Source organism: Xenopus tropicalis, chromosome 9, assembly GCF_000004195.4.
Source record: "Xenopus tropicalis strain Nigerian chromosome 9, UCB_Xtro_10.0, whole genome shotgun sequence".
NCBI lineage: Eukaryota > Metazoa > Chordata > Amphibia > Anura > Pipidae > Xenopus > Xenopus tropicalis.
The window spans coordinates 22358205-22379646 of record NC_030685.2 but is presented as its reverse complement, the minus strand read 5'-3'; the positions used below and the strand labels follow the sequence as shown (position 1 = coordinate 22379646).

The 21442-nt window shown below is 40.1% G+C and overlaps 1 protein-coding gene across 3 annotated transcripts; it reads right to left on the bottom strand.

Moving 5' to 3' along the window:
* Positions 1-477: 477 nt before the first annotated feature.
* On the bottom strand, positions 478-20770 carry tedc2 (tubulin epsilon and delta complex 2). 3 transcript variants are annotated; one of them, XM_004917998.4, is made up of 11 exons: positions 20365-20770; positions 14836-14907; positions 12871-12969; positions 11609-11664; positions 8375-8867; positions 7843-7896; positions 7042-7120; positions 6098-6218; positions 3863-3961; positions 1921-2111; positions 478-1264 (listed from the first exon to the last, which is right to left on the bottom strand). In XM_004917998.4, the coding sequence occupies exons 2-11, from the start codon at positions 14859-14861 to the stop codon at positions 1124-1126; spliced, it is 1359 nt and encodes a 452-aa protein (XP_004918055.1). In that variant the 5' UTR covers positions 14862-14907; positions 20365-20770; the 3' UTR covers positions 478-1123. The 3 variants fall into 3 exon arrangements, with proteins under 3 accessions (XP_004918055.1, XP_002932464.1, XP_012826637.1); XM_002932418.4 differs by lacking the exon at positions 20365-20770 and adding an exon at positions 20176-20335; XM_012971183.3 differs by lacking the exon at positions 20365-20770 and adding an exon at positions 20111-20181.
* Between the last annotated feature and the right edge of the window lie 672 nt (positions 20771-21442).

Below are 21442 nucleotides of genomic sequence, written 5' to 3'. Positions count from 1 at the left end.
GGTCAGCGTTACATGCAATGATTCTGTGTGACAGCAGGTATGTATGTAATGGCATTTGAATCCATAAATGACACGATTATGATACCAGTATCGGACCCTTAACCGGAAACCCATTTTCCAAGATTTCCGAATTACGGAAAGGCCATCTCCCACAGACTCCATTTTAATCAAATAATTCACATTTTTAAAAATGGCTTCCCTTTTCTCTGTAATAATAAAACAGTACTTTGTACTTGATCCCAACTAAGATATAATTAATCCTTATTGGAGGAAAAACAATCCTGTTGGGTTTAATTACTGTTTAAATAATGTTTTTAGCAGACTTTAGGTAGGAGATCCGAATTATGGACAGACCCCTTATCCGGAAAACCCCAGGTCCCGAGCATTCTGGATAATGGGTCCCATACCTGTACATTGGCAAAACAGTATCATCAGGGGCTTGAGTTAGTGCAAGCAAACAAAATTGGTTTACATGTATTCCAAATTAAATATACATATATATTTTTAATTCCCAGCATTGTAAAGTTTTGTTCAGTGTTCATTTAAATATATATTTCTAAACCACAAATAAATTGGTTTTACACAAACATGTCCCAGACCTTTCTAGATTATGTCTTCTAGGAGCAGTAGCACCAGAAATAAAAAAGCCCTAAATACTTTTACATTATAAAGTTCACGTAGTCTACACACTCTGAATATCACGGTTTTCACATTTGTAAAGAGCTCTCCCTGTCTCCGTGGGGCTTTTGGGGGGGCATATAAATGTAAACTTGAACTATAAAAAGCTCTGTTACATTCAATTAACCCCAGTGGAGCTTTGCATAGACAAAGACTAGATGGCTGAATACTTCAGAGCCACCAAAAAAACATGCTGCAATAAAAACTGGGACTTTAACGTTAAAAAAAAAAGTACAACATCAAAATGACTGGTATGTCTGTTGAAATGATTTTCATTTTTTGGCATTACTGTTCCTGTCAGTCCATCAGAAGCTCAATTAAATAAGTGAGTCACAATACGGAACCCACAGACCCCAGCATGAAATGAGCAATATATTATGCTGCCAAGGAAAAGCCACTTTTCTAGCCATCCATGGGCTGAGTGTATGCGTGCACCTGATCTTCTTCAGTCGTCCTCACGAACCAACACGGGGAATGTGTCTCCCCCCTCACACAGCTGTGTGTAAATGGCTCTGAAGAGCATCCAGCATTCTGGGGCATTGTGACAGCGTGAATCCGCCTCGGCAAGCAGCTCCGCACTCAGCACCTGGGACAGATCACAGCTTTAGACTAATGGCTCATTTACAGAGCCAAGGTGGCACTAAGCAATTAAATGTTATTAACATGACACAAAGTGGATGCATCTGCACTTGAGGCTTGGAAAAAAATATGCCATTAACCAAAGGGAATTAGTGATGAGAAAGCAAGTGAGACTGATAATGACTACAAAATAGATACGTAGATAAAAAGTGAGATTCAAAGCAAAGAGAAGTATATAAATGATAGAAAATGTAAATTATAACAAATGTATAGAAATTGAAAGACCTCAAACCTAACAAGCACAGACTATGAACAAGAGAAAAAAAGCATTGAGCAAGAGAGGGCAAGTCACTAGGGAAAGATAAGGTAAGAATATGATGTGATAGTGGATTGTAAGCTCTTGAAAACAGAGCCCTCTGTTCCTATTGTTACTCTGAATACCCTTGTTTGTTAAATTTTCCTGTTTGTTTAAATGTATTGTGAAGTGCTGCATAATTTGCTGGCTCTATATAAATAAATGATGATGATGCTAGTGGATGAAAGAGTTCATTACAGTTAGAAACACAGAACAAAAGAAATAGCAAGTTAGAGAAACAGCAAGAAATAGTGATATAGTGACAGCACAACTCTGCATGGTCTATAGATCACAGTAAATGTATAAACCTTCTGTAGATAGATCTTCTGTTGCAGCTCCAGAACTCGGAGCCTGTAGCGCATCACTTCAGAAAGCTCATGAAAATGGCTGTATATAAGAAGAGGAGGAGCCAGGCGGACAGAGGTGGGGCAACATCCGGGCTTTAGTGCTGTGGTATCAGCACAGCTTCCTTCATCCCATTTTAGATACTGCTTTACGTCTGTAATTAAATAGAACTGGATTATTATAATATCATTGCTGGGATACCAATTCTATATCTGAAACCCCAGCCATTAAGTAAAGGTGCCAAAACACATTAAAGGAGAAGGAAGGGTAAAAGTAAGCTTTATCAGAAGCTATGTAAATACAGCCATAAGCACTCAGACTTCTTTCTCAGAAAAATCCTTCAGGGCACGGCACAAGTCTGCGCAGCTCTCTCCTCTCTGCCTCCCTTCTCATCTGAACTCGCTCCCCCTCCCAACTGTTCTGTGTAATCTGAACTACCAGCAGCTAGAGCTGCAGCACAGAGGCTACTGAGACCAAGCTATAATGACAGCTGCTATCTTAAACCAACAGAGAGAGATTCTGGGGCAGTTTACTCAGGTATGCTAAAGCTTTCTATAGAATAAACTAGGTGGCACTATTGTGCCTAATCTATTGGCGGTAAAAAGCCAAAATGCCTTTCCTTGTTCTTTAAGATCCGCAAGATAGCAGTTGGAGGCAGCCCATCGGGGGTCCCCATCCACGGGCAGATAAGCTGTCAAATCGGCCCAAAGAAGTCAAATTGTCAGCTAAAATCTGCCCGTGTATGGCCACCTTTAGATTGTACCATTATAATTTTGCCAGCCAGAAATTTGTGGCAGTCACATGACAGCTATAAAATAAACATCTGCAAACATTGAATATTGTTCAATAAATCCTTAAAGTATTAACTTGGTTAAGCTACAGTCATTTTATTTTCTTATAAATCATCAAGAAAAGATAGGTACAGATTATTTTACACAGGGAGTATTATTTACTAGCAATGGGCAGAGTTGCCCTAAGGCAATTGCCAAAAGCAGCCAATCAGCCATTAGCTTTCAGCCTTCCTACTACAGATACAATAATGAAATAACATTTCTGATTTGTTGCTATGGATTACCGCAAGCACGCACTAGCTAGGGAACTGGGGAAGCTCTGCTGAGTTGGAGAGAAGCTGTTGCTTCCCTACGGCTGTTAGCACAATATTAGAATACAGAGAAAGCAGAAATATGCATATTCTATTAATTCACCGCCAACAGCACAGCATCTGTGCTGTTGGTGGAGAATTAATTGCACCTAAGGGCAATGACACATGGTGCATTTTGTCGCAACTACAAAACCCCATAAAATACCTTGCTTTTGGGGATAACAAGAATCACCTCTGCTATGCCTGTGCAATTGTCAGCTTTGTACGCATTTCTGACCAATGACAAGACCTGAGCATAATAGGAGAGGTGATTCTTAGTATATGCTATGGAAAGCCAATCTTTGGTGTTTTGTAGCTGTGACAAAACGCGGGCAACAATACGCCACTAGTGTCTTTGCCCTCTGAGATCAGCAGTCAAGTGAATCTTGTGTCGCTAGCCAACGAGCAGAATTTAACATCAAAAAACATAAAATCTTTAGCCGCTGACAGTAAGGTATTTGACTACAAGCACTGTGGATTTTATGACTTGTGGCAGATTAAAATGGCTTAAAAGCATTGCAAAAGTGCTCAGAAGAGAATTCGGAGAATCAGAATCTCAGGGCAACTACCTGAGGCACAGGGAATAGCTAAGGGGTTACAAGGAATCAGACAAGTCCCTGGAGCTTAACCAAGGTCTACCTAATGCAACCTCTCAACCAACATATTTGCTGTGCATCCAGTGGCTTCTGAATTGATGCTAAACCACTGTTTTCTGATTTAGTAACGGTTATATCAGAGAACACAGAGACAAGTAGAGGACTTACCCTGCCTGAGGTGATGTAGAGTCGAAAGCTCTCGGGCCAATTCCTCTTGCAGAACATCCAGGCTTAGGAGTGCACGGTAGTTTTGCCAATGACGAGAACCTGGTGAAACACAGATCAACACTGCACAAACTTTTTTGGTCTGTATGCTCATATAAAGCACCAAATGACACACAGGAAGATGGTGCCTGCCATTAGTAGTAATTCAGAGTGAGACACGGTGTAGTCTATCCAATTCTAGCTATGACAATTGCCTTTAAGCAAGAGCTGGCCAAACAATTGTTAAAGGAATACTGTCATGGGAAAACATGTTTTTCTTCTCCAGCAGAATCCTGCATTTTAATCTGTTTTTCAAAAACACAGATTTTTTAAAAATTTTGAAATTTCACATGGGGCTAGCCATATTCTTCATTTCCCAGGGTGCCACAGCCATGTGACCTGTGCTCTGATAAACTTCAGTCAGACTTTTCTGCTGAGCTGCAAGTTGGAGTGATATTCCCCACTCCCCTCCCAGCAGCCAATGAGCAGAACAATGGGAAGGGAGCAAGATAGCAGCTCCCAGTAGATATCTGAATAGCACTCAATAGTAAGAAATCCAAGTCCAGCTTGAGATCTTCCAGTTACATGGGAGTAGGAGAAACAATAGGTTATCTGAAAGCAGTTCTAATGTGTAAAGGTGGCCATACTAAGGCCGATTGTAGCTGCCGATATCGGTCACTTAGACCGATTCGGCAGCTTATCGGCCCGTGTAGGGGCAGGAACAACAGGCATGCCGGACCAATATCTGGCCTGAAATTGGTCAGATATCGATCGGGCAGGTTAAAAGATTGTCGGATTTGGGACCGCATCGACTTGTTGATGCGGTCCCCAAACCGACTGCACCCATTGCTGTGGTTATAATTCGACCATTTGACCCCTAAATTTGCCTGATATCGCCCACCCGTAGGTGGGGATATTGGGAGAAGATCCGCTTGCTTGGCGACCTCGCCAAGCGATCGGATCTTAACGTGTATGGCCACCTTTACACTGGCTCCTTCTGAAAGCTCAGAAGCTCAGCACAATGCACTGAGATGGCGCCTACGCACCAATATTACAGCTAAACATTTGTTGGTTCAAGAATAACATTTTAAATGGTAGAGTGAATTATTTGCAATGCAAACAGTGTAATTTAGAAATAAAAAGTACACCATAAAAATCATGACAGTATCCCTTTAAATGGATCGGCCTCTCATAATTCGGTCGACTTCCATAGCTAGCAATGGGGTGCTGAGGTTTTTGTTTTTTGTTTTTAAATCTATTTGTGCCCTTCCCTGTTATCTCTCTCAACTAAAAAAGTCAGTCTGTGATCCTTTATTATTGGGCTGGTGGGGGGCTGTTTGGGCCTCTTTGAGTACCAATCTGGGCCTGGGTTACAAAGGTGGATCCACACAATTAATACCACTCCCATAAGTGATACTGCTCTGTACTTGAACCAAACAAAAAGCAGATAAAGCTCTTTACTTAAAGGTCATGAAGACCTGCCAATGGGGCAAAGGACTAAATATACCACCGACTAGCAGACAGGCCCCAGCAATCAGTGCTCTCATTACAGTAATTATAGAACATGCTTGCAATTTGTTCATGCTAATGACTCTGGTGAAGCTATATGCCTGCAGTTAGAGAATGCCAAGGGACTGTGACTTCATAAACACGAAGGTGTGGAAATCTTATAACAAACATATTAGGATAAATTGAATAAGTGATGATTCTTGTGCAATCTAATAACATAAGCTGCCACGAGTGATTGTGCCTTGGAGTGACTGCGCTAAAAGCTTGGCAAGCTGTGGCAGAGCTGGGATAGACAGGGTGAGTCAGAACCCTGCTGTCTCTGACAGCACCGCAGACACCAGACCAACTACATTATATTAGCAATAAAGGGAGGGGAAAAAAACAACGGCCTTCCTAAAGGGACTGGCAAAAGAAATGAATGGTTAGAGTGACACGCGCTGGGAGATATGGAAAGTACAGAGCCCAAACACCGAGATGGGTCACAGCTAATGACATACATGGGCTGTTTTTGCAGCATTATGAACCACACATTCTCCTCTTAAGCACAACTCTGAAAAAGTCACGGTCTCCTTTATTACCTTTTGTAATAACAGTCTAACAGAATCAAAATCATATTCATGACCATTTAATAGTTAAGGTTCACGTTTATCTGTTGCTGAGTGCTGAGCAGCATCTGTGTTTTTCCCTTACCAGCCGCAGGCCATTTTTCAATGATGTCTATCCTTTGTTGCACGCTGGCGACGGCCATTTTCAGGCGCACAGTCTCTTCTTCTAACTCAGCGAGACTCTGCCTTGGGGAGCCTGGAACAAACTAAAAGGCTACTAAGGAGAATGTGCAGATAATAGGAAAAGGGAAACAGCGTGATTTCTGATGTGATCAATTACTGGAAAAGAGGTTATTAAAGGAAAGGGAATCCAATGGCCTTTCAGGTGTTGCCAAGCTCCAGGACCCAGCAATACCAACAGCCAAATGTTAGAGGTTCCCAGATACCATCAGAGTTAGCCAACACAATTAAGAACAAAGGATCCATATCACTGATGGTCTGCAAATTGGAAAAGGGCCGTTACTGATCCTGAACATGAATTATTCAACTAAAGCAGCCAATAGCCATATAAACTGCAACACAGCAGTGTCAGGCTTCAGGGCACATGTCTGTATTTCAAAGTCTAGATGAAAGTCTAGATAAATTCTTTTGAGCTCAGGCACAGTTATAATTCTTTGTCTATACCAAGGATCTTATCTGTCCACCACAACAATTAATATATATATTTTTTTAATTTCAGGTCAGATAGTGTTCATGCACCTTTTTTTACATAACCCAACTGAGTTTGTGTCAAAATTACAAAATACAGTATAACCTCACTTCAATGTTTGCCTCTGACTTATTGGTGGGAAAGGTTCAGCTTACAGACAAGAAGCTGAGGAAGGTGGACCTACAGCCCAGCACTTTCTATGAGCCAATATATCTTGAGAAGAATAATACATATTTAATTTTATGCAGATCCATAAACACAACAGGCTTGTTATAGGCTGGTGACATCACCTTGGGTGTTTAAAAGGGTAAATTAGGAAAAGGTTACCACAGAACAGTAAATGGGATGAGTGTCAGGCTAAACACACAGGGAAAGGATACAGTTTCTTGTAACATCTCCATAAACGATGGCTGTGGTGAAGAAATGATGTTCTGAATCTCATAGAATTTATCCCACAATCTGCAGAATACATAAAATTTGAGTAGTGGTTATAATGTGCAGTTACCAAGCAACCCTCCTTATAACTCTCCATCTTCTTTCTGCTACGGGAAACAAGTCTGTATTTTGTCAGTGGATCCAAGGTCTGCAAAATCTCTCCCTGGCTCTACATGGTGGCACATAGATTAAAGGGAAATAAATCCGATTCAAGGAACCAAGGGTCCACTCTCCATTTTTTCCTCCCGATGATATAAAGTGAAGTGTGGGGGATGGCAATGAAATGGAATGGCAATGGAATTGTATATGTATGGCCACTAGTCATTTTTTCAGCTTTAGCCCTGCCATGGTCAGCATCTAAAAAGGTTTGCGGCAGGAGAGGTTTCCCGTTTGATTTCACTTTTTATCCTGTTCGGTAAAAAGATCAAACACTAAGCCACAGATCTTATTCCTTTACTGGTGTTAAAAGCTATTTATTTATTTATTTTTGTTTTCACATATGCAGCCCCGAACTCCCTTAGCATAGAAAATTCTAGTAAATCTACAGAGCTCCAGGGGAGGAATGTATCTTTACTGAGCTTCACTATTCTTGTTACTAGACCAATAAAAACTATACATAATAAAAAAAAATATAAAGTATTAGGGCTAGTCTGAATTATAAGTCGGCAGCTTTAAAAACAACAAAAAATATTTTTGAATTTTTCCCTACTTAATTCATTTAACATTGGTTTTACAAATTTACTTACCTATTATTTCTACTGTACTCCCGCCGATACTCCATTGGTAGCTTCAAAAACGCTCTATTAAAAAAAAAAAAAAAAAAAACATAGATTCCTTATAAGATTTGTGCTTCCAGCTCTTTTCGCATATATGGATGTGTTCTCTGCTATGGAATTTCCATTTTCCCCAAATCACTTTGCCCCCAAACATAATTGAATTATTAAAATGAGGATTAGCAGCTCATTTAAATTATTTCCTAAGGGAGGAGAAAGACTTGCATTTAGAACATTTGCTATTAGCGGATAATGTTCTTAGTTCTATTCCCTACTCCCGTGTTCACCTAAAACTCTGTTCCAGTCGGCAAAGAAAACAAGACAAACAAGTATGCAAAAGATATATGGCATGGGTAGTGACAATATGGTGCGTTTGCATTTAAAAAGTACAAAATAAATACCCTGTCTGTGCAAAAAGCAAACCTCTGCTGCTGTTTTAGTAGGCATTTTGTCTGTATTTATCATGGCCATAAGCACATTGCCAGTATTTACCCTTAATTCTTACCCTATATGCTTTAGAGAAACATAGATTGCCTTGCTTTCTTCTGGGTTCTCGGAGGGTGCAGGTAGAGAAGAATCACCAGTAGACGACCCAATCGTATTATTTTTGGACATGTTTGATTCTTGTTTGGCCTCTGACTGTTCCAAGTTGCTGTTATTGTCCTTTGTTTTTCCAGGTTGAACTGAACACGGCAATCCCATAGATTTGCCATTAGAAGTTGTCCTTCCAGATCCACCGGCCCTTTTCATCTCAGGGTTAGTCCTGTAGGGTGGATTCAAGCGGTAGGCCACTGGCTTTGTGCGAAGATCTGCAGTTTTACAAGTTGGCTTGACCGGCTTCTCCACAACAGTTGGGTGGCTCTGCATTCTTTGAGTACTTGATGGCATTTTGGGTGCATTTGTTTCTGAATTGCTGGTCCCTCGCACCCTCAGGGCTTTCTCTAGAGCTTTGTTAAGTAGCTCAACCTCCTGCATCTCCTTTTCTGAGGGAACACGGTCTGAAATAGAGAAACATAATTCCAGCACCACTGCCCAGACCTAACCTTTATCCTGTCATTAACACTATGCCATACGCTTTCTGCCCAATTTTACAATACAGGAAAATAAACATTGCTAGAGTAATATTAAGAGGTCACACATGAAAAGACCATGTAAGCCAACTGGTTCGCTTTCAGAGAATAATGGTTAACCCTTGTGTTTGCCCCAACTGTGATTATTTCAGATAATCAAAACCCGATGCAACTGTTTTAGAGCAAATCATCCACAAAAGGAAATTTTGTTGGCCACTTAGCCATGCACACAGTGACGGGTGTCATGAACCAAATACGAAGACACATGGGGCAGACCTCCAGTCTACTGCAGACCAGCAGTTAAAGGAGTTGTTCGCATTCAAGTTAACTTCTAGTATGACGTAGAGCAGGGATCCCCAACCTTTTATACCAATGAGTCACATTTAAATGTAAAAAGCGTTGGGGAGCTAAACAAGCACGGAAAAGTTTCCTGGGGTTGCCAATAAGAGCTATAACTGGCTACTTAATAGTCACTACATGGACTGGCAGCCTACAGAAAGCTCTGTTTGGCTTTATACTTTTATAATGTTTTTATGCAACCAAAGCTTGCCTCCTTACCAGGAATTCAAAAATGGCCACCTACTTTGAGGCCACTGGGAGCAACATCCAAGGGGTTGGGGAACAACATGTTGCTCACGAGCCACTGGTTGGGGATCACTACGTAGAGAGTAATATTCTGAGACAATTTGCTTTTGGTCTTCATTTTTTATTTGTAGTTTTTTTTTTTTAATTATTTCAATTTTTCGTTCAGCAGCTCTCCAACTATCTGGTTGCAAGGGTCCAAATAACCTTAGCAACCAGGGAGTGGTTTGACAGAGAGGCTGATATATGAGTAGGAGGGGACCTAAAGAAAAAAATAAGTTATAAAAAAAACAATAATAAAACCTTACAGAGCAATGCTTTTTTGGCTGCCGGGGTCAGTGACCCCCATTTGAAAGCTTCAAAGAGTTGAAAGAAGAAAGAAAATAACTGAAAAACTATGAAAAATAAATAATGATGCCCAGTTGAAAAGTTGCTTAGAATCAGCCATTCTTAACACACTAAAAGTTAAATTAAAGGTAAACCACTGCTTTAAGGTACAGTGAGGCCTGGACTGGCAATCTGCCAATGTCAGAGAGGCTGCTGTATAGTACCATAGACAGTCTTTGGGGTCTGTGGGGGCTGTTTGGGCCTCTATGTACCTGAAATGCCAGGGCCTGTTTTGAATCCCAGTCCGGACCTGGGTACAACTACAGTACAATGAATAAATACAACAAACTCAACAGGAAGTTTTGGTTCATAAAACACTATCATCTTCCATTTCATTTCATGTTTATAGGAAAATAAACAAAATGATATGTCTCAAACAAAATTGATTTTCCCTTAAGACTTAATTTTAAAGTCACATTGCTATGGACGCTCGCTGGTCGACAGTTCATAGCATTTTCAGTTATGTGATACATTTTCATTAAATATACATTGAATAATGGATCTCAAGGGCATATTAATTTAGTCTTAAGCACATCACACCACAGAGCTACTTCTAAGACGGAGGCCTCCGTGAAGGGAACGGTGCTGATGGCTCACTTCTAATTTCCCCTCTAAGAAGGGGATTATTGTCTTAACTTTGTACAGAGAGGAAAAAACAATAAGGTTGGTGTAAATAAACGATGGTGCGCAAAGCACACATTAACCATTCATTCCCCCCAGCAACAACCTGTCTGAGGATAGCAGTATTATGGAAAACTGAGAAAATGAAACCTTATCTTGAATAAGAATTAAATTGCGGAATATCTTTAGTATGCACAGACTGCAATCAGGACGGCATTTAGATTTCTTGTGCATCACCTACTTAATTAACTAGTGCACCTAATCAAGCTAAAATCTCTTGAATTCCTGTGCAATTTTTTAAAAAAGCCTGGGGGTGAGCTGATTGCACAGAGACTGCAACTCAGTGTGAACCAGCTGGACATTTTTTGTTTGTTAATTTGAAGCTTAATATGTTGGAAGTTCTAAAAAAAGCGCACTATTACTATGGATAAATAACAAGCCTCCCATTTGAGCTTAAATAAATCACTATAGAAATACCCTGACTGAATTCTACTGTTCTTGATGCAGAGTAGGCTGGAAATACATTCTAATATTGTAAAACATAGCAGGGGGAATAATGTACAATTAACAGTTGACTTGGCATGTAACAATGTATTGTTCAAAAAAAAAAATTGCTACATATTCTTAGCTTACCCTTAGCTTATAACAAGGTTACAGATACATGAAAATGTTGTGGCATCACCCAGAACGAGCTTAAAAATATCTATGACAGAACATAAGGGTTCATTAGAAATCTCATCTAATTGACCTTTAGGTTGGGCTTCAAGGAATGTCTAAAAGAATAGTAGTCAGTATCCTCTGTGTGCTACAGAGTGTCTGCCTGAGGGAGGTAATAAAATCTGACAGAAAGAAGGAACTTCTGTGTTCAGGTAGCAGTTCCTTCATCCTGTCAGCTGAGCATGATCCACGAGAAGAGCACAAACAAGAACCACTGCCCTGCCCTGTCCAGCACACCCCAGAGACCACAAAAAGGAGTTCAGCTGCATTCGAAGTGTCACCATAAGATGTATATTGTGACTTTTCCAATCACAGTTTATGTCACTAAGTATTGTGGATTTCCTGGATGAAGAACAGCTCACCTCCAAGGACATCTTTCTTATCATTCTGCTTCAAACTTTCAATCTTCTCCCTTTTCCTGTAGAAAACGATAAATTCTGATTGATGTATTTAATTTGCACAAAATAAAGAGAGCAATATACACTTAAGCTGTGTGATAAAAACATGAAGTTCACTCAAATTAGTCTGGGATGATGAAAACGGTCCTACACAAAGTAGGAGTTCGTTTGTCTCCATATAATGGGGGCTGGGATCAGATTTTAAGCCCACTGGGGCAGGGTGTGATGTGAATGGTAATAATGCCTGTAAAGCGCTGCATAAATGTGTTGATTCTATATAAATAAAGAATAATATGTATTGAAAAGCTCTAGGGCTATATAAATAAGTGATGAGTCAGAGTCACCATACTGCTTGCTCTGAAGCCACATGACATTTCATCGAAAACTCTAACAGTGGCCTCCAGTGGCTAAAGAGAATAATGTCAGAATGGATGCTTTATTTCACCAAGAATCACCTTTCTCTTATGTTTACTTAAATGCATACTTACACAAGCTTATAAAACATCTTTTTTATGCATCAGTATAAAATGTAAGAAGGGACAAAAGGTTTTCAAAATAGTGAAAGAAACAGAAAAACGTGCTTCTAGTGCCTCATTTGCTCAAGCGTATGTCCAGCTAGGCTAAGGCCTTTCCACTTATCTTGTAGGGGATGCCAGGTACACAGGTTCTTGGGCATAAATTTCATGCTACTCTTGGTGCATATTATTGTGGTCAGTGGGTTAGCTGGACACAGGCTATTATGAGCTGCTGATTTAATTTCTCAGACCAAATCGGCAGATTATTCACCCGTTTATGGGGTCCTCACAACTGCCCGCCTTAGAGATATCTGGTCAAAAATCAGCCATGTTATGTATTAGGCAGGTCTTCGGCCTCCAAATACCACAATTTCCTGCACACTTGATAGGAACATCACAGTGCAATGCATTGTGGGTTATATAGTTCCTGCATTCCGTAAGCTATGGAAATGTTATTACAATTTGTAACATCAATGTCCCTCCTCCAATGTCAGGATTTCAAATGATGCAGAAAAAGAAGAACTGTTTTGCAGCTCTATTTCAACCTATAAAAATGGTATTTATTCATACAGTGAATACAGTGGTAGGTATATTAAGAATTTCTGTATTGTGTGGGGCTCTTTAATAAATTGTGGTTCAGAAACCAAAGTTCCTCTTTAACAGCCATAGTCACAGAACACATTTTTCTATACTTGGTGCCAGGATACTTACCAAGGACCCAGAAGAACTCGGCATTCCCTGAGTTGCTGTTCTAAGTGTTTTTCTTCTTCCTTGCAGCTTAGAAGTGCCTGGTTCAGCAAGGACAGTAGCCTGTGTGTGTGGCAGGGGGGGAGGGATGAGACAGAATCAGTACAAGGGAAACATAATATAAAATGAACCACATTAATTCAACCAACCACCCTTGGAACATTTTGTTCTTGTACCTGCACAAAATCATCTCCAAGGAACTTAAGTCAAAATACCCTGAGAATATCTTTTTTTCATGACGCAGATAATAAAATCAGAAGTAATCACTGAAGCCCGGAAAGTACAAATTAGTGATATTTTCTGTTTTTCATTATCAGAGAATTATCCTAATCAGTAGAAGCAACTTATTATGTATATTAATCTCAAGGGTTGTGTCCTCTTTTCCTGTTGCACCTTCATTTTCTGTACTTACTGATCTGTCTATTTAAAAGTCAAGCTAATAAAAACCTAAAAACTTATCAGACTGTGAAAATACAAGTTTGAGGGTTATATAAAGACATGTATCCCCTGTTTTAAAAGATAATATTAGCAATGTTTTTGAGGATTCAATTATGCTAAGCCATATTTGGAAAACTGCCCAGGAGGAGCCAGTAAACCACATATAGTATATGGCGGAGTATACAGTGCTCTAATGAACCCTGGTGTATTATGGTGGTGTCTCATCTGTTTCTGGGGTATAATTCTTTCCTATTGTTATCTTCAATAGAGGGAACTGTTCAACTGCACCTTGTACTTGTGAGTTGTCCTTTGAAATAAAAATCTTTTGTTTGGCATTTACAGTGAAAATGTAGTGCACCCCTTGTAAAAGTGTTTTTTTTTGTAGAAGTGTGTGCTTTTTGTGTAGGTAGATATGAATATTAGATCTTCATTCAAATAGTATAACCCTCCATTTTTCAGCCACACCTTGGGTGGCTTTACTGGTATATTTTGGGTGATATTCATGTTGCAAAGTTCACTTTTGCTAATCTTCTGACAGATAGTTTCACATTATCCCCAAGCAGCCTCTGGTCTAAAGAAAAAATCACAGTGGATTCTGTGGTGTGAGCTTCCGATGATGCTACAAAACAGCCCCAAACCATAATATTTTCATCCTCATGCTTTACAGGTGGTATCAGGCTCTTCTAGTGAGATGATGGCTTTGGATTTTGCCAAACATCCTCTGGTATTGTTGCCTAATAATTCTATCTTTGTCTCATCATGGAACTACTTCCATGTATATCTAATTTGTGCAGCCTCTTTCTAATGGTAGACTTGTGCAGTTTGACATCAACAGTGGCCAGAGCTAACAGTAGGGCATGTAATGAAATTCTGAGGTTCTTAGAGACTTCTTTCAGCATCATGCATTCTGATCTCGCCTGGCCTGGGCAAGTTAGAAGTCATCATCAGTATTTTCCACTCGTAGATGATCTTCCATCCAATTGAATGGCAATCTTTTTAAAGCCCTTCATAGACTCATAGGCATCTATAACTTTCTTTCTCTAATGATTTTCTAATGTTCTGCACCTTATCTGGCGTACCAGATACTAATTTTAGGGATCTGGTCTAGAGACAAATGCAGGGGTGTATTACTTTTTCCATATGCAAAAATGTACATTTATGTTTACTGAAATTATGCAATTGACTACATAATAGAGCATGATATTTATTATATTGTATCACCTTTATCTATAAGTATTGTTGCATTATCTGTATGTCGGAAATATAAAAAAAATTGCCATGGGGCGTGCTTACTTTATCACATGACTAAAAGTAAAAGGCTCAAGTTGTGTGACCCCTGTTTAACACCAAATGTTATTTTCCTTTAGAATGAAAAAGCTCTGCAAGTCAAATGACAACAAAAAATAAAATGGATAATACAAAGAGGGATTCATACAAAGGTTGTATCCCTAAAAGAAGCCCCCTCAGAACTGCACTCTTAGCAAACTGTACCTTTGAGAGCATGACGTAGGCAACATAGTGCAATGTCACCACCGGCAGGGTATCAGATGTCGAAATAGTAGCCTAGTAGAAAGAAGGAAAAAAAAAAAAAAAAAAGATATTATGTTGAATATTTTAAGATTCCAACACTGCCCAACAGCATTGTCTAGACTATAAAACAGGTACAATCCCAGAATAATACCTGTTCTAAAGAGAACTGACCCAAAGGCTAAAAATGGCCAGAAGCAACTTCTGAAAAAGTGAAGAAAATGTAAAGCTGTTCTGTAAGTAAGAATGGTAGAAATTACATGGTTGTCTTTGCTTAAAATACATTTTGAGCAGCTACAGCCAATTCTGATCTGATAAACAGAGTGAAAGAGCAGCAACTTTGTGTCCAGTTGATGGCCTTACATGGGACTAATAAGGTCAACAACTGACAGAAATTTCAGCCCAGAGTGACCAACTCCAACGAGTATAGTTGCTGAAAATGGCTCCACACATGATTAACACAAGAGGACCCTGGAATTACTTCTAGCATGTAGGTGGTGGTATATCCTATAGCGTGATGCTTTCCTAGTTGCTAATGAATCAGGCCAAGGAAAAGCAAGCTAATACGGTTAAAGGAAAACTATACCCCCAGAATGAATACTTAGCCAACTGATAAGTGGAATATATATATCAGTAAATATTGCCCTTTTACATCCTTTCCCTTGATCCACCATTTAGTGATGGTCTGGGTGCTCCCTCAGACCACATGGCCAGAAATAAGGCAGCCCTAACTGTAACAGAAAGAAGTGTGAATGCAAAAGGAAGAACTCTGTCCATTCATTGGGTGCATCTTAGCGTGTGGATTAACCCTTTTACTGCCAGCCATTTTGGTCAAAGCGGAACTTGTATTGCCAGACAGTTTTTGAACATTTTGCACTGTTTCACTTTAGGGGCCTTTCCTCGGGGGGACTTTTAGTTTACCAAGGAAAACAATATATCGTTTTTTTCAGAACAACCTAAGCTTTCAAAATATGGTAGAATTTTTGTGTAATTCCAATTCTGTAACAAGATATAGGCTTCTAAATGTCTAAAAATGCAAAAAAAATCAAATTTTCCATAATATAATCACACATACTAGAAACAAAAATTATTTTATGCACGAATATACAACTGATTTGGAAAGTCCCATGTCTCCTGAACGTGCCAATACCAAATATATATAGTTTTATGGAGATTTCTCACTTGTATAGGTCAAAAACTCCCAGCAGTACACTACCAAATTCCCAAAGCACTGCTCCAAAAAAACTGCATACTTTGGATTTCAAGGCCAAAATTCCACTAACAGAAGGTTTATCCCAGAAAATTGTACATTTTTGGAAAGAACAGATTCTGGGGAATACAGAATAGGCACAACTGTCTGTCTACTCCAAACTATCAAGTCGCAATGCTTTCCTAAAGTTATTGGTTTTTATCAAAATTTGTGATTTTTTTTAAAAATCGCTTCAAAGCTTCTAGTCTATAGTATCTTATCTCCTACAGGTCATAAAGTAACCAAATAAAACACCCTAAATATGAATGCCTGGGGTCCACTGAACAGTTTGATGCCCAATATGTATAGGTTTACCTAAGTATGTGGCATGTAGGGGCCCCAATGGGAACATACCCCCATATGATCTATCATTTCAGCTCCTGCAAAATCAACACATTTACATCCTTTATGTGGGATAATGCTACAAAAAAAGTACATTCACCCCAGAAAGCCATATATTTTTGGAAAATACACATCCCCCCGAATCTATAATGGGTAAATATTTCTTATTGCTACAAAGTACCAAGCTGTAAAGCTTTCCTAAGTTTGCAGATTTATATGACATTTTCGAAAATCGCATAAAAATGTTGCAATTTGCCGCATTTATCTCTCACAATTTCTTGATAAAGATCAGATAAAGACAAATCACCCCAAAAAGGAACCCCAGAGGTCTACTGAACAGTTTGATGCCCAATATGCATAGATATACCAAAGTCTGCGGTATGTACTGAACCCTAAATGAAAATAGCGCATAAGGATTTCTCGCCTGCCAGCTCAGCTTTTGCACACAGAGCCCCCTGTCAGTGTATTATGTGCCAAAACTTCCCCTAACTATACAGAGACCCCCACAAAACCATATATTTTTGGAAAGTACACATTCTGACAAATCCAACAAAGGTAAAGAGTCCTTTCTACACCAAAGTACCAAGCCGCAAAGCTTTCCTAAAGTTATCAGTTTTTATGACATTTCAGAAAATCGCCTAAAAATGTTGCAATTTGCCGCATTTATCTCACACAATTTCTTGCGTACAAAGGCAAGTCACCCCAAATAGGAACACCAGAGGCCTACTGAACAGTTTGATGCCCAATATGCATAGATATACCAAAGTCTGCGGTATGTACTGAACCCTAAATGAAAATAGCGCATAAGGATTTCTCGCCTGCCAGCTCAGCTTTTGCACACAGAGCCCCCTGTCAGTGTATTATGTGCAGTAACCCCCCCTAACTATACAGTGACCCCCACAAAACCATATATTTTTGGAAAGTACACATTCTGATGAATTCAAAATAGGTAAAGTTATTTTTGTACACCAAAGTTACACCTGGCAAAGCTACGCTAAAAACAGATCAGGAATACTTATATAGGGATAAAATGTGATAAAACCACAAAAATTGTGCAAATCAGTGAAACAACAAAATAAGTTACATGACAGTGTAATTAGTGGCCAGAATATCTGATCCAATAGTTACGCTGTCAAAATAAACAGTTTTTAGGTAAAAGAAAATAAAAACAAAGTGGTAAAATGAAAAAAAAAAAAAAAAAAAGCAAAACAAAAAAAAACCAAAGTGTTTGTGTATACATGTGTGTACATGTGTAAAAGTTGTGTGATAGTGTGTAAGTGTGTATATGAGTGTAAATAAGTGTATAAAAGTGTGAAAAATGAAAAAAAAAAAAAAAATAAAAAATAAAAAAATGCTAAAATGTGTGCTGTAAGTGTGTGTAAATGTATGTAAGTGTGTATAAATGTATGTAAATGTGTGTATAAGTGTGTAAAAGTGTGTAAATGCAATAAAAAAAAAAGTCCTTACCTGTTCCTGAAGACCGATCGCCTCCTTCGTCATTTGGGCCGGCGCTGGGGGAGAGGGAGGAAGCAGCAGATGCGATGCGATCGCATCTGCTGCTTCCTGGAGGGTCCTGCGAGCGATCGGCTCGCAGGACCCTGATGACAGCCCCCCTGGCACATTGCCCAGGGGGGCTGTCATTGTTAGAAGCCCTCTGCAGCGGCGGCACATGCCGCCGCTGCAGAGGGCAGCGCTTAAACGCCAACGACGTATGAGACACGTCGTTGGCGTTTAAGCCCTTTTACTGCCAGCACGTATGCCATACGTGCTTGGCAGTAAAAGAGTTAAATGAGTTGAGAATTTTGGGACAGAAACTTGGATTGTGTGGGAAAAAAACCGAGGCAACTTTTGTCTGAAGAGCACTTTGACCAACACTCCAATGGGCTTATTTATCAATTTTCGAGTTTGTAAATTCAAGTATCGAGTTTATTTTTCTAAATCGAATAAACTCCCATATTGAATGCTCGCTTAATTTATTGAAAAGGAAAACTCATTTGAATAAAAAAAACCCTAATTTTACCCCTAATTTTTTCAAGTTTACAAACACGAAAGCTCGAAAATATATCTTAACTTTGTCCAGGATAACACCCACTGACTCCTATTGAAACTCTTAAGCTTTTAGATGGCGAATGTAGAGTTTTTTGCACTTAATAAATACCAAACATTCGGGTTTTTGAATTACAACTGGAATTCAAATTTTTTTTTTGAGCAAACACATTTGAATTATGAAAAAAAAAAAAAAAAAACTTGAACGTTGATAAATCTCCCCCCCCAATGTGTAAGGAGACAGTGTCTGCTACACATTTCCAGCTTTGTTCATAAAATGTTTTGTTTCACTGGACCCTTCTTGACCGAATCAAGGCAGGTGCATAGGCCAGCATTATGACCTGATATTTGGTTCTTGGGGTAAACAATTAGATCAGCCATGTGGGTGGCCAAACACCCACTTGTTTGGAGACCTTACCAAAAAAAACAGCAAACAAAAAACAATGAACTTTAGCAGCTCTGCTTCTCTCCGCATGTGGAAAACCAGCATCTCCGCCACAGCTATTAGGGTGAAGACACATGGAGCTACTTGTAGCAGCTACTTTTTCACAGCTACTAAGCTTCTAAAAATCCCCTGCCATAGATGATAGTGAAAATTGCCTCTGCTAAAACACAGGTAGAGACAATTATCAGTAAATGATCAGCACTGTCTATTTTAGTAGCCATGACAAGTAGCTGCTACTAGTAGCTCTGTGTGTCTTCACCCTAAGGGAACAACAATGCAAAGCACCAAAATGGGCCCTTGAATTTCAAATCCACAGAGGCCGAAAAAAGTCCAGATTGCCAGGGCCTGTCTGAATACTTTGAGAAGGTCACCTGTATGGCTAAGCAAAGAACACTGGTTTGGAGCCCCTACGTGGAGCAGTATTTGTTGTGGAGTAGTATTTGTTGTGGAGTAGTATTTGTTGTGGAGCAGTATTTGTTGTGGACCCTCTTTACAAGATCCCAAACACCCTATCCTGTTACAAATAATATCTATTACAACAGATGTTTTTTACCCTCAATCTCAACCCTCGGCCTTCTTTGGCCCTTGCCCAGTTTAAGGGCCAGAGAGGGAACACAAGTAGGCCCTCAATATAATGTCTTAACGACACAAAGAAAAGTCATATTTCAACAATCTTCCCTTTGTATTTAACCATGACCATGTGCTGTGCATGTTGTTTGCAAAAAGTCGCACAATATTTTTAATGGTCTATTCTGTAGCCTAGACAGCTATAATAAAGGGCAAGTCTGGCTGATAAAATACAATATTTTTCTCAGACCAAGGTTAACAGCAAGTATCTACCTACCCTGAAGGTCAAGAGTTGCAGTCTCTGGTATTTTAAAGGCACAAGAGGCACAATGTATTTGAGTTGTTGGAAAACTACAACTCCCTGTAGAGTTGCACTTCTGCCAAGCAAAGACAACCATACCAGTCGTATCTATGGTGCAGAGCTATATATGTATTATTTTTATAGAAAATCACTATATTCATACTGAATTAAAAAAAGGAAGAACATAAAATGACACACCAAACAGCACTGTATCCTAGCAACCATGTATAACAAACATAGCCCCCTCAACTTTTAAAGCTGATAAAGGCACCCTATTCGGGCCAAATACCTCCGCACTCCCACAGCCGGAACTTTAGTTTTGCACTAAAGCACTAAATCCTTAGTGCAGCTCACCTAAAATGTGATGCTGAATTCTCTTCCGTGTTTCCCATGATGCACCGAGATCCCTCCATAGAGTGTAGCGCTGCCGCCAGGCTCTGCTAGTGGCTGCCCAGAAGCGGGACGGGGGTATCATGTGACCATGCTCTATAGGAGGAGGGGGCGGGGGGGGAGTGTAGGGTGTGCAAGCCGTGCTGCACTTACTTGTTAGGCGGGCCCCACTGCTGTCAGAAAGCTGCACATTTCGAAAGGGAAAGGCGGCAGCTCAGATGTCTGCATAGACTTACACAGCTTTCCAAGTCCAAGTAAAGCCGCATGGGGATTGGATGGGCCGGAGGGGAAGTTGGAACTTCACTCATCCAATCCCTGCATTGCAGAAAGCTGTGTATGGGACAGAACATGCAGTATCCCAGCTTCTTGCCCCCCTCCCAAGTCTGCAACTCACTGGCAGCAGGGTGGCCCCAGCTATTCCAAGTAAGTGTAGCACTGCAGGCCCCCCTGATAAGCATTACATTACTTGGGCTTAATTTTTACCTTCTCTTGGCTGAACCTGTAAAATAAAGTTAAGGTTTTTATCTTTTTAAAACATATGAAGGGGGTTATAGTTCTGCACATTCCTCCCTTTCAGTGAAAATGTGGTGGCTTCTAATATCAATATGTTGGGGAACATTATTCCACTGACCTATGACCATCATTTCTAATGAAAGAACATGCAGCCCCCCAACCTCCCGTTCTACCTCGCTAATCTGCGTTCAGGGCTGAATAGGCAGGTGAAGGTAGAATTCCTATTGTTTCTACCTCATCATGCTGAAAAAAACAACTGCTGTGTGTGTGGCCACCTTAAGGTCCCCATACACTATAAGATCTTCACCCGATATCCTCACCTACGGGTGGGCGATATCGGGTAACAAGTAGCTAAAGAAAAAAATAATCCGATCGTTTGGCCCTGGGGCCAAACGATTGAATTACATTTGCGACCATGGGGCAGTCGGTTTGGGGACCGCATCAACGAGCCGATGCGGTCCCCGATCCGACTGGATTTTCTAACCTGGCCGATCGATATCTGGCCAATTTCAGGCCAGATATCGGTCGGCCAGGCCACTCGGTTCTTGCCATACACGGGCCGATTAGCTGCCGAATCGGTCCAAGGGACCGATATTGGCAGCTACTATCGGCCCGTGTATGGGGACCTTTAGGCTGAAGTCACAGAGCTACGAGTAGCAGCTACTTGTCGTGGCTACAGAAACAGACATGCTGATCATTTACTGATAATTGTCTCTAG